Here is an 11142-nt window from a genome sequence, read left to right as displayed (position 1 = left end):
AGCAGACGGAGTTCCTTCTTTTTAATGTGTTAACCTGTCATCTCATAAATCTGTTACACTTCTGAAACAAAATATAGGCAATTATACAGTATGTAAAACAAACCCATTTTTTATTTTACACTATGTACATTTCATAACGTGTGCATCGCATCAAGACAACAAAAAAGACAAGAAGGTGACGTCACAGCGACAGGACAGAGGAGAGCGTTCGTACAAGTCGTCTTTAAGACAGTTCACGGTTCTCTGTGACGTTCAGCACATTCACATCTCTGGCGTCCACGTCGGCGTAAAGAGAACCCTCCGGACTTTATCCCACACGTGACTCGACCCGTCAGAGGTTCTGAACACTGTTTTAACATTGCAGCAGAATGGAAGGCCGTGTTGGCACCAGAGAGGATTATAGGTTCACACTTGTGTCCACGGAAGCGTCATTCAGTCCCAAAGAAACCCAAAAATAAAAGGTGTGAATCAAACGGAGAACAGAAAAGAAATAAAACCGGAGTGAGGTTTTAGGAATCGTTTGTATCGTCTCTTTTAAACTTCATTATATGACGTGCAGCTATGATACAGGAGGAGCTACGATCTAATCTCTCGTTCTCTTTGTCGTCACGTGTTTTAGTAACTTGTGTTGATTTATTAACTTCTGATCGTTTACATACGATTGAAACAAGAGTCTTTAAGAGTTTATAAGCCGTAGAATGTTCAATAACAACAGATTTTGGCATAAAAACATACGTAAAACATACGTTCATGTAGAGGAACGTATGACACATTTAACGAATAAAAGAATCAACAAACTCACGCGAGCCTGAAGATGAAATGTCATTCATTTGGCTGAACGACTGACGTTTGTGTTAACGGACGTTGGCGTAGAATTCATCTCTTTTATGGCTGATTTCTTAACATCCACTTTATAATAAGTGTGCCGTCTGCTGTCCTGAATAACTCATAAAACATTTGCTTTCCAGCTGCAAAGCAACAGTTCTGTCACGTGTGCACAGACGCTAAAACAAATACACAAATAATCCACATCCAGAGGATCCGTTCAGACCCATGAAAGCAGTGACGTAGTGTTTCGGGAGCGCCGGCGTCGCTGACGGAGGAACGAGCCGCCATGTTGGTGTAGACCACCAACCAGAGAGATGCTACATTCTCTTGTTAAACTGTCCAACATGGCGACATGTGGCTCTTAAAGCACCTCAGCAGAACATCTGGAGTATTCGCTGCAGTTCCTCTTTGAGTCAGTGAGATGTTTCAGCTTTCAATCTTCAGTGAAGCTCAGATTAGCTCGTTAACTTTACTGCGACTGTGATCATAACGATGATGTTTCATGTCACGTATTGACTTGACTGCCTGTGAGGAGCAGCTCCTTCACTCCTGTAAAAGGACAATTGTTCGAATTAGTTCTAAGATGATGGTTTCTTTCTGGAGAATGAATAAATAACGGACTTCCTGGAAGCGTTCTACTCGACTACGTGAAGCTTCAGCTCTGAGAGTTCAGGTTCTAGTGACGTCGCCTCGTGAAGTTCAGCTCAACTAGCGTTCACGTCACAGCTTGTACAGACTGGTAGTGTGTTACATGTAGTGATCTCTTATGCACCGTCACAGCAATGAAGGGTTAAAAGCGTCTCCAGATTATGACTAAAGGGATAAAACATTTGTTTTCTCCGGTAACATCCATTTAGTTTAGAGCAGCTCGTTGGAGGGAGGCGGCTCTTCATGTCACGTTAAATGCGTTTCATTATCAGCGTTTTATCCTCTTCGTGGTGCCACATGAGAGGGTTTAGGACATTATTTTATGGAATCTTTTAAACAGAACAGCTCGTTTCATTTTTATATAATGTGCAAACTTCCCCTCTGAGGAACACACAGAAGTTCAGTTTGATGTTATGAAGTACGGAAGCCCTGAGAGGCCAGCGAGGGAACGTACTCTGGTGATCCCAGTCCACAGAAGTAGATTCTACTCTCCAGTTTATGACTTCAGAACAAGAGAAACAAATGATGCTGTTGACAGGACAATTATTTCAAGCTTTTTTCATCATCTGTGAAACGGGTGGAAACATTATTTTTACGCGTTTGTTGTCGTGATGTTAATTTGCATCACTACCTCGTGTTCTAAAGAAGGATTTAAAGCATTCATGTTCACTTCCGGGATCATTTAAAACACAGCTGGAAGACAACACGAGTGCTTTTAGTCCCATTTACAACATGGGGTCGAGGAGCAGTGCAGCCCCGTGTGGCCAAGATGAGTATTACAACAACAAACGACAAAGAAAGTTACCCTTCCACCTGTTTCACAGATGAAAAAACTTTGAGATTATCAACCTGTTCTCAAGTCATGAACACAGAAAACTTCACATCAGACTTCAGAAATGATCACAGATGTGTTTTATTACAGATGTGTGTTATTACCGGCATCTCTGAGCTTCCGTACTAATGTTTGTAAATGATCTGCTGAATAAATATAAATGATTTCTGTGTTTTAATATATGTTGGTGCTCACTTGTTAAAGACCAGATCTGTATATGACGCACTTGTATGTGCATAATCTATGTCGACACACACACACACACACACACACACACACACACACACACACACACACACACACACACACACACACACACACACACACACACATATATATTATAATGACATCACATTTGTTTGTCAAATACCTTTTCTTTGTGCAAATCTTTAACACCAGTGGTTCGATAAAAAAAAAAAAAAGAAAAAAAAAAAACGCTTTCTGATTACAACAGCATTTTAAAGAACAACAACAAAGGGGGGGGGGGGGGGTGTCAAAGCAAACAAACTTAAACATGTAACTGTTGAACTGTTGACGCTAAATTAAAAATGGCCGATCAACGCTGCTCTCGGGCCGATCCTGAGCTCCGGGTTTATTACATCAGAGGGTCTTTGCTTCCTGATTCTGGTCACATGATCGGGGAACCAGGAAGTGAATTTATCCCCCCCCCCCCCCATCTGTCTGTCTGTCTGTCACACGCCGAGCTACGTGACCTACGTGTCTTTTTAGTGTTCGTCTCTGTCAAAAAAATACTACATTTATATTTACAACAATTAAATAGAGGTCAATTAAGCACTTGTGTGGTGACGGTGTGTCGATGAGCAGAGCCGGCAAAGCTTTGAACTGTTTAAAAAAAAATCATTTTCTTCTGTTTTTATCCTTTAAAACCCCTAAAACAGGAACAGGAAACGCCGTCCCAGTTGTTAAAAGTTACATCATGCCACAATAAATAAAGGTGTAGTTTAAAAAAATAATAAAAAAGCAGAGGAAAGGAAAGAGGAAGAAGGAGACGCTGAAGGATTTCTGTGCAAGATGGCGCTTCAGTGAAGCTTTAGCGCAAGTAGCAGTAGCAGTAGTAGTAGCAGTAGTAGTAGTAGCAGTAGTAGTAGTAGTACTACTATGTGTAGAACTAGTAGTGGACGTAGTGTTGACGCCAGACTTCTGTACAGGAAAGGTGGGTGTCAGGTATCAGGAAGGATTCCCGGCTGTCTCAAACCCAAACTGGCCTCAATCCAGCAGTTTTTAAGCCCCGCCTCCACTACGACGCACTAAAACTAACACACACGTAACACTGCGGCACATTTGTTTAAAAAAAAACACCGGGAATCCACATCTGCACCCATGAAACGGCTCATCTCCCCCGTTACACAGGAGGTTTTTGGCGGGTTAAGGTTTGGGATGAGTGGGTAGAGAGAGAGTGTGTGTGTGTGTGTGTCTCTCAGTAGCTGTTTTCATGGCCTGCCAGGATGTAGAGGTTGCTGTGGGCTGTAGGGTTGTCTGTCGGCCGGCTCTCCAGCACCACCACCCTGCAAAACACACACACACACACGCACACACAGCCTGTTTAGTTTCAAGGGAAGGAAACATTAATCTTTATTCCACCTTTAAATCACCAGACAAAAGAACACAAACACAACAGTGAGTAAAGTAAGAGTATGAAGACGTCGTAAAGAGCTGGGAGTTTATTGTAGTAAAATGTAGAGACAGCAAACAACCCACACAGGATACGGTCTAAGCCTGCAGAAGCCCTGTTACTGTAGGAGCCCTGTTACTGTAGAAGCCCTGTTACTGTAGGAGCCCTGTTACTGTAGGAGCCCTGTTACTGTAGAAGCCCTGTTACTGTAGAAGCCCTGTTACTGTAGGAGCCCTGTTACTGTAGGAGCCCTGTTACTGTAGAAGCCCTGTTACTGTAGGAGCCCTGTTACTATAGGAGCCCTGTTACTGTAGGAGCCCTGTTACTGTAGGAGCCCTGTTACTGTAGAAGCCCTGTTACTGTAGGAGCCCTGTTACTGTAGGAGCCCTGTTACTGTAGAAGCCCTGTTACTGTAGAAGCCCTGTTACTGTAGGAGCCCTGTTACTGTAGAAGCCCTGTTACTGTAGGAGCCCTGTTACTGTAGAAGCCCTGTTACTGTAGAAGCCCTGTTACTGTAGAAGCCCTGTTACTGTAGGAGCCCTGTTACTGTAGGAGCCCTGTTACTGTAGGAGCCCTGTTACTGTAGAAGCCCTGTTACTGTAGGAGCCCTGTTACTATAGGAGCCCTGTTACTGTAGAAGCCCTGTTACTGTAGGAGCCCTGTTACTGTAGAAGCCCTGTTACTGTAGGAGCCCTGTTACTGTAGGAGCCCTGTTACTGTAGAAGCCCTGTTACTGTAGGAGCCCTGTTACTGTAGAAGCCCTGTTACTGTAGAAGCCCTGTTACTGTAGAAGCCCTGTTACTGTAGAAGCCCTGTTACTGTAGAAGCCCTGTTACTGTAGGAGCCCTGTTACTGTAGGAGCCCTGTTACTGTAGGAGCCCTCTTACTGTAGAAGCCCTGTTACTGTAGAAGCCCTGTTACTGTAGGAGCCCTGTTACTGTAGAAGCCCTGTTACTGTAGGAGCCCTGTTACTGTAGAAGCCCTGTTACTGTAGACGCCCTGTTACTGTAGAAGCCCTGTTACTGTAGGAGCCCTGTTACTGTAGGAGCCCTGTTACTGTAGGAGCCCTGTTACTGTAGAAGCCCTGTTACTGTAGAAGCCCTGTTACTGTAGAAGCCCTGTTACTGTAGAAGCCCTGTTAATGTAGAAGCCCTGTTACTGTAGGAGCCCTGTTACTGTAGAAGCCCTGTTACTGTAGAAGCCCTGTTACTGTAGGAGCCCTGTTACTGTAGAAGCCCTGTTACTGTAGAAGCCCTGTTACTGTAGAAGCCCTGTTACTGTAGAAGCCCTGTTACTGTAGGAGCCCTGTTACTGTAGGAGCCCTGTTACTGTAGAAGCCCTGTTACTGTAGAAGCCCTGTTACTGTAGAAGCCCTGTTACTGTAGAAGCCCTGTTACTGTAGGAGCCCTGTTACTGTAGAAGCCCTGTTACTGTAGAAGCCCTGTTACTGTAGAAGCCCTGTTACTGTAGGAGCCCTGTTACTGTAGAAGCCCTGTTACTGTAGGAGCCCTGTTACTGTAGACGCCCTGTTACTGTAGAAGCCCTGTTACTGTAGGAGCCCTGTTACTGTAGACGCCCTGTTACTGTAGAAGCCCTGTTACTGTAGAAGCCCTGTTACTGTAGAAGCCCTGTTACTGTAGGAGCCCTGTTACTGTAGAAGCCATGTTACTGTAGGAGCCCTGTTACTGTAGAAGCCCTGTTACTGTAGAAGCCCTGTTACTGTAGAAGCCCTGTTACTGTAGAAGCCCTGTTACTGTAGGAGCCCTGTTACTGTAGAAGCCCTGTTACTGTAGAAGCCCTGTTACTGTAGAAGCCCTGTTACTGTAGAAGCCCTGTTACTGTAGGAGCCCTGTTACTGTAGAAGCCCTGTTACTGTAGAAGCCCTGTTACTGTAGGAGCCCTGTTACTGTAGAAGCCCTGTTACTGTAGAAGCCCTGTTACTGTAGGAGCCCTGTTACTGTAGAAGCCCTGTTACTGTAGGAGCCCTGTTACTGTAGAAGCCCTGTTACTGTAGGAGCCCTGTTACTGTAGGAGCCCTGTTACTGTAGGAGCCCTGTTACTGTGGACGTTATTTGGGAGAGAAAGCCTCTCCGTTTTAAGCCTTAACTCAAAGTGAGACGATCAGACACCAAAATCATCCGGTCGACACCAAAGCGGCTCAAAAGTATCCGATTTTGTGCAGGTTGACACCAAAACTGACTCAATTCACTAGATTTGACTTCTTATTCTGTCAGTTTAAAGTGTGTTAGCAGATGATTTTGGTGTGTGTGACTTTAAACCGTTGCTATAATCCCATCAGACGCTCCTCACGAGCTGCTGATCAGCGACGTCGGAGACAGAAGAAGAGGCCAGCGAGCAGCGAGTGTACCTGGGCAGAGCGAGGCCTCTGTTGGTGTCTGGATCTCTACAGTCGGCACGTCTTCGGTGATGAGACATCAGAGAGGGTGTTAGCAGAGACCTGAGTGTGCGTGAAGTGTGTATGTGTTAATGTGTGTGTGTGTTCTCACCTGTCTGATCCCAGTAGTCTGAAGATGCGTGTGCTGTCAGAGATCTCCTGGGTGACCTGAGGAACATGTGAGACCATTTAGGCTTCATTTCACGTGATATCGCAGATATTAATGCAACTAAATGAACTCTTAATTCACAGAGTTAAACGTGAGAAGAATCATCCGTTAAATTCTCTCCTCAGAGTCACGAGACCATCGACAGAAACTGAGATTCTACTTCACTGAACGTTGTAAAACAAACTCGACAGAAAGTAAAAGACATTAAAAAAACAAAAGAAGAAACCACCGAAACATGTTCCGTTTCTGGGACGTTCCTAAAAAAACAAACATCTCCATGAAAACTATTTTAGCAGGTTTTCCCGAATGCATATACGCTACAGGATGTGTGATAACGTCTCTATGAAATCATCTCTAACGTGCTGAGAACAACAGCGTCAACATTAGAAACTGAACCAAACACTCCATAAACTTCACGTGTTCATGAGATCCGTGTTGGTGCTCAGCAGAAAGGAAACCACCAGAAAGGCAGAATAACGTTGGACTTCTTCTCTTATTTTTCACGTGTAAACAGTTTTCCAGGTCTTCCAGGACATCAGAGACACTCTGTACTGAAGCTCACCTCGTTGGTCTTGAAGCTGCGTCCCTGCATGCCGTGCCTCCAGAAGGCCAGAACGCTGTCCTGGAGACAAACTGCAGAGACAAACAGAAACAACAACTTCATCTCTCAAGTACAGCGGAGCTGAAGAGTTCAGTTCATGAGAGACATGTTGGTCTCTGTATTCATGTCGTGAGCTGTTTTACCCGTGGCTTCGATCTGGAAGTTGAAGGTGAGCTCGGCTGACAACTTCCTGCTGGATTTCAACCGTCCCTGGAGGTTCACGATCTTTATACTCCCTGTGGAGAGAGAGAGAGAGAGAGAGAGAGAGAGAGAGAGAGAGAGAGAGAGAGAGAGAGAGAGAGAGAGAGAGAGAGAGAGAGAGAGAGAGAGAGAGAGAGAGAGAGAGAGAGAGAGGAGAGAGAGAGAGAGAGAGAGAGAGAGAGAGAGAGAGAGAGAGAGAGAGAGAGAGAGAGCCTCATGCACTCTGACCTGAAGCTGCACGATGAACACATGCATGTAAAGAACTGTGACTCACTGTCGAGGCAGACTAAGATGGTGTCCCTCTCCAGCTGAGTGACGTGGATCACACAGGTCTGTGGCGTGTCTGCAGAGAGAGAGAGGAGCGCTTAATGTCGGCCTCCATGTGTGAACATCTCAGGACACAGCCAGGGTCAGTGTAAGGCAGGACTGTCAAACTCATCTTCTCTGGGCCACATCAGCATCACGGTCCCTCAAAGGGCCGGTTGTAACTGTAAGACTGTAACTAACTTCTCCTAACATGTTGTTCAATAACTCTCTCTGCATTTGATGATTGTTTATTCAAGTGTAAACATATTGTACATGCAGTTATATCAATGAAAAATGATATTTAAACACATTTCTGTTGTTATAACATAAATCATTTTAATTGAGGGTTCAGAAACCCACATGACTCTATCAAAGATCAAACTATTAAAGAAAAGAACAAAGACAAATATCAAACACAAGTTCTGAGATTAACTTTGTTCAAAGCTGTTTGTTCACCTCTCTGCATCACTAATGTTCCTCCCTGTCGTCGTCCTGTGCATGCAGCTACATCCAAGAGCTGCTCACTGAGAGTCAGGTCTGATGAACATGATAGATGATGTATCCGTGTTGTCTGTGCTTTCATCAGCAGTTCATTACAAACACAAGTACCTGCTCGTCTCTCAGCTGCTGTGTTGTTAGATTGCTGCTAGTTCATCAACTCGGTCTGCGATGGTGTTTCTTCACAAACTGACATTTGTAAAAGTCTGTATCTGGTCGGAGCTCTGCTCACATACCTTCAGCATGCACTGGGCTGTAGCTGTGTGAATATATTCTGCTGTGATTGCAGTCTGCCTTTTAATTCTTGGACAGTTTGGTGTTTTTCTCGGAGGCTAAATTTAGCTCCGTGTTTGGTGTCAAAGTGCCGACGTGAATTGTATCCTTCATCACCGACACGCCTCATAACACAGAAGACAGACCCGTTGTTCTCCTTGAAGCACAAACATGTCTTCACTTTCACATCTTTCATTACATTTTCTTCCCTCTGCATCAATGTTTCTCTTCGTGGACATTTTGGGATTATTTGTGGATCTTTTTCAATCGTTGGAAACCTCTTTTCGGGCTGTTGCCTCTCCTGTCCACCTGTTGTGATCGTTTTAATGTCGGTACACAGACAACATGCTATCTCATCATTCAACTTTCTATCTCATAATTTTGACCTACTTTTATTTTCAAGTCTAACTGTTAATTATTTTTCCCAAAAAAAACAACTTTTTTTTTTTGTTTGTTTTTTTTGCTGGCGGATTCGCGGGCCACATAAAATGACGTGGCGGGCCGGATTCGGCCCGCGGGCCTTGAGTTTGACACCTGTGGTGTAAAGGGTTCAGGTGCTCTGAAGTGTTTGCATGAGGGGCTTCTCCTCAGTCAGAGTACTACTACAGTAGAGGGAGCAAAGTACTGCTGAGGACGTATTTCAGACAGCTCATTGTGACGGCTTATCCATCCTCTCTTTAAACACACCACACTCATTCACACAGTGGTTTAACCTCTCACAACACAGGAGCTGCTGCTGCCTCATCATAAAGGTCTGACTGACCGCAGAGTAAAGAGGTGAAAACGTTCTAAATACAGCATTTAAACTGATAGAGATCCTTTTAGGTGTTTAAATACGTCCACAGCAGAACTTTGTTTTGCTCCATCTACTTACTGTACAGAGGAAATACGCTGACGAAGGTAAAAAGTTCCTCTTACAACCACACTTCAACACATCCCAGCGATCCTCTAACAGAGGCAGGCACACTGTTCTCACTTGCTTCTGTGAACCAGGAGGAGGTAGAGTTGGGGTTGACGGTGCCGAACCGGACCACCTGGCTGAGTTCGGTGCCTTTGCTGACCGCCACGCAGATCAGAGGGTAGGTCTGCTCCGGGACCACCAGCATCTCGAAGACCTCCAGCGGACACGGCAACGGGAAGTCGATGTTCTGTGGAGGCAGACGGAGACACGGTCGGTGTTAGCGATGTCTGTCTCAGAGGACACTAAAGCTAGTTTCATCCATCAAACTAGTAACACGTTACAGCCGCTCCTCTCCGCTCTGTGTTCAGTCACATGACTGCTATATATATACTGTTACATCACAATTTAAAGCTTTGTTTCTGACAGATGCGTTCGTCACACATGATGTGTTCAAGGACCATCGGAAAGAGGAGCTTCTGGCTGTGATGAACGGACTGTTTAAAGAAAACATGCTTCTCCGTCCCGCCGGTGTTTTTGTAACCACAGCAGACATCAGAGCAGCCTTCACAAACACGTCATGTTTAAAATCTTCATTTGTAATCAAGGAACTGACCTTGATGAGCATAAACCTTTGCATGGACTCCACCCACTCCAGCAGCATGACGCTGGACTGGAAGGCTCCACACAGGTACTTGTGGCCGGTGTACGGGTTACGCACTGCATGGAGACAACACCGGCCATCAGCAACATGGAACCTTTCACTTTAACTCAAGTATTCAGCCATGACACAAGCAGGACCAGTACAGCAGTGACACGCGTGTAAATATAAAACCCCGCTTCACGGAAACTCACCCACGCAGCACTTTTGGCACCCTTTAGTGTCTGGAATTTTATTGGAGACGGCAAACTTCCTACAGACAAAGAGAGAAATCACGCTGTTGAAATGGTTTGAGACTAAAGAGCAGCGGATGATCACAATGCAGCACGATACTCTTCTTCATATTCATGTGACTGTTGCGTTTGACTTCCTGTTTACCTGGGAATCATCTTATCGGGCAGCTTGTGTGTGGGAATGGCGACGGGTAACTTCTGTAACTGTCGGGCCTGTTCGAACAGACCGCCCAGACTGTGGGAGTACAGCTGGGAGGCTTTTCCTGCCCGGGGGGAGGAACAGAAGTCAAGACGGAATAATGTCGACTTTAAGACGCAACGTGGAGGATCCAGCTCATGAGAATAAACCTTTCAACACAACCAGCTCACCGGAGATGGAGAGAAGACTGCTGTTCATGACGTAGAGCCAGGTACACCGCCGAGGAAAGAGCTGCAGACGGACACGAGGAAGAGGAGGACATGAGCAGTGAGGAAGAGGAGGAAGAGGAGGACATGAGCACAGTGAGGAAGAGGAGGAAGAGGAGGACATGAGCACAGTGAGGAAGAGGAGGACATGAGCACAGTGAGGAAGAGGAGGACATGAGCACAGTGAGGAAGAGGAGGAAGAGGAGGACATGAGCACAGTGAGGAAGAGGAGGACATGAGCACAGTGAGGAAGAGGAGGAAGAGGAGGACATGAGCACAGTGAGGAAGAGGAGGAAGAGGAGGACATGAGCACAGTGAGGAAGAGGAGGACATGAGCACAGTGAGGAAGAGGATGAAGAGGAGGATACATGAGCACAGTGAGGAAGAGGAGGAAGAGGAGGACATGAGCACAGTGAGGAAGAGGAGGACATGAGCACAGTGAGGAAGAGGAGGAAGAGGAGGACATGAGCACAGTGAGGAAGAGGATGAAGAGGAGGATACATGAGCACAGTGAGGAAGAGGAGGAAGAGGAGGACATGAGCACAGTGAGGAAGAGGAGGA

At 45.6% G+C, this 11142-nt stretch overlaps 1 protein-coding gene across 9 annotated transcripts in view; it reads right to left on the bottom strand.

Annotated features, from left to right (window-relative positions):
- Positions 1 to 8: 8 nt before the first annotated feature.
- LOC306785823 (mitogen-activated protein kinase kinase kinase kinase 3-like) overlaps positions 9 to 11142 on the bottom strand; it is a 42016-nt gene continuing 30882 nt past the window's right edge. For 7 of the 9 annotated variants that reach the window (XM_079280330.1, XM_079280331.1, XM_079280332.1 and 4 more), the window contains 11 exons: positions 10546 to 10606; positions 10322 to 10439; positions 10138 to 10196; positions 9899 to 10002; positions 9361 to 9532; positions 7582 to 7650; positions 7250 to 7342; positions 7068 to 7138; positions 6449 to 6504; positions 6310 to 6360; positions 9 to 3834 (listed from right to left, as the gene is read on the bottom strand). In XM_079280330.1, coding sequence (XP_079136456.1) covers positions 3747 to 3834; positions 6310 to 6360; positions 6449 to 6504; positions 7068 to 7138; positions 7250 to 7342; positions 7582 to 7650; positions 9361 to 9532; positions 9899 to 10002; positions 10138 to 10196; positions 10322 to 10439; positions 10546 to 10606 — 942 coding nt within the window. In that variant the 3' untranslated portion in view covers positions 9 to 3746. The remainder of the gene's footprint in view (positions 3835 to 6309; positions 6361 to 6448; positions 6505 to 7067; positions 7139 to 7249; positions 7343 to 7581; positions 7651 to 9360; positions 9533 to 9898; positions 10003 to 10137; positions 10197 to 10321; positions 10440 to 10545; positions 10607 to 11142) is intronic. The other 2 variants (XM_079280333.1, XM_079280338.1) reach the window with 1 other exon arrangement.

This window comes from Melanostigma gelatinosum, assembly GCF_949748355.1.
Source record: "Melanostigma gelatinosum genome assembly, chromosome: 12".
In the NCBI taxonomy this organism is placed as follows: Eukaryota; Metazoa; Chordata; class Actinopteri; order Perciformes; family Zoarcidae; genus Melanostigma; species Melanostigma gelatinosum.
The sequence above is the reverse complement of the archived record's forward strand: the minus strand, read 5'-3'. Positions and strand labels throughout refer to the sequence as shown.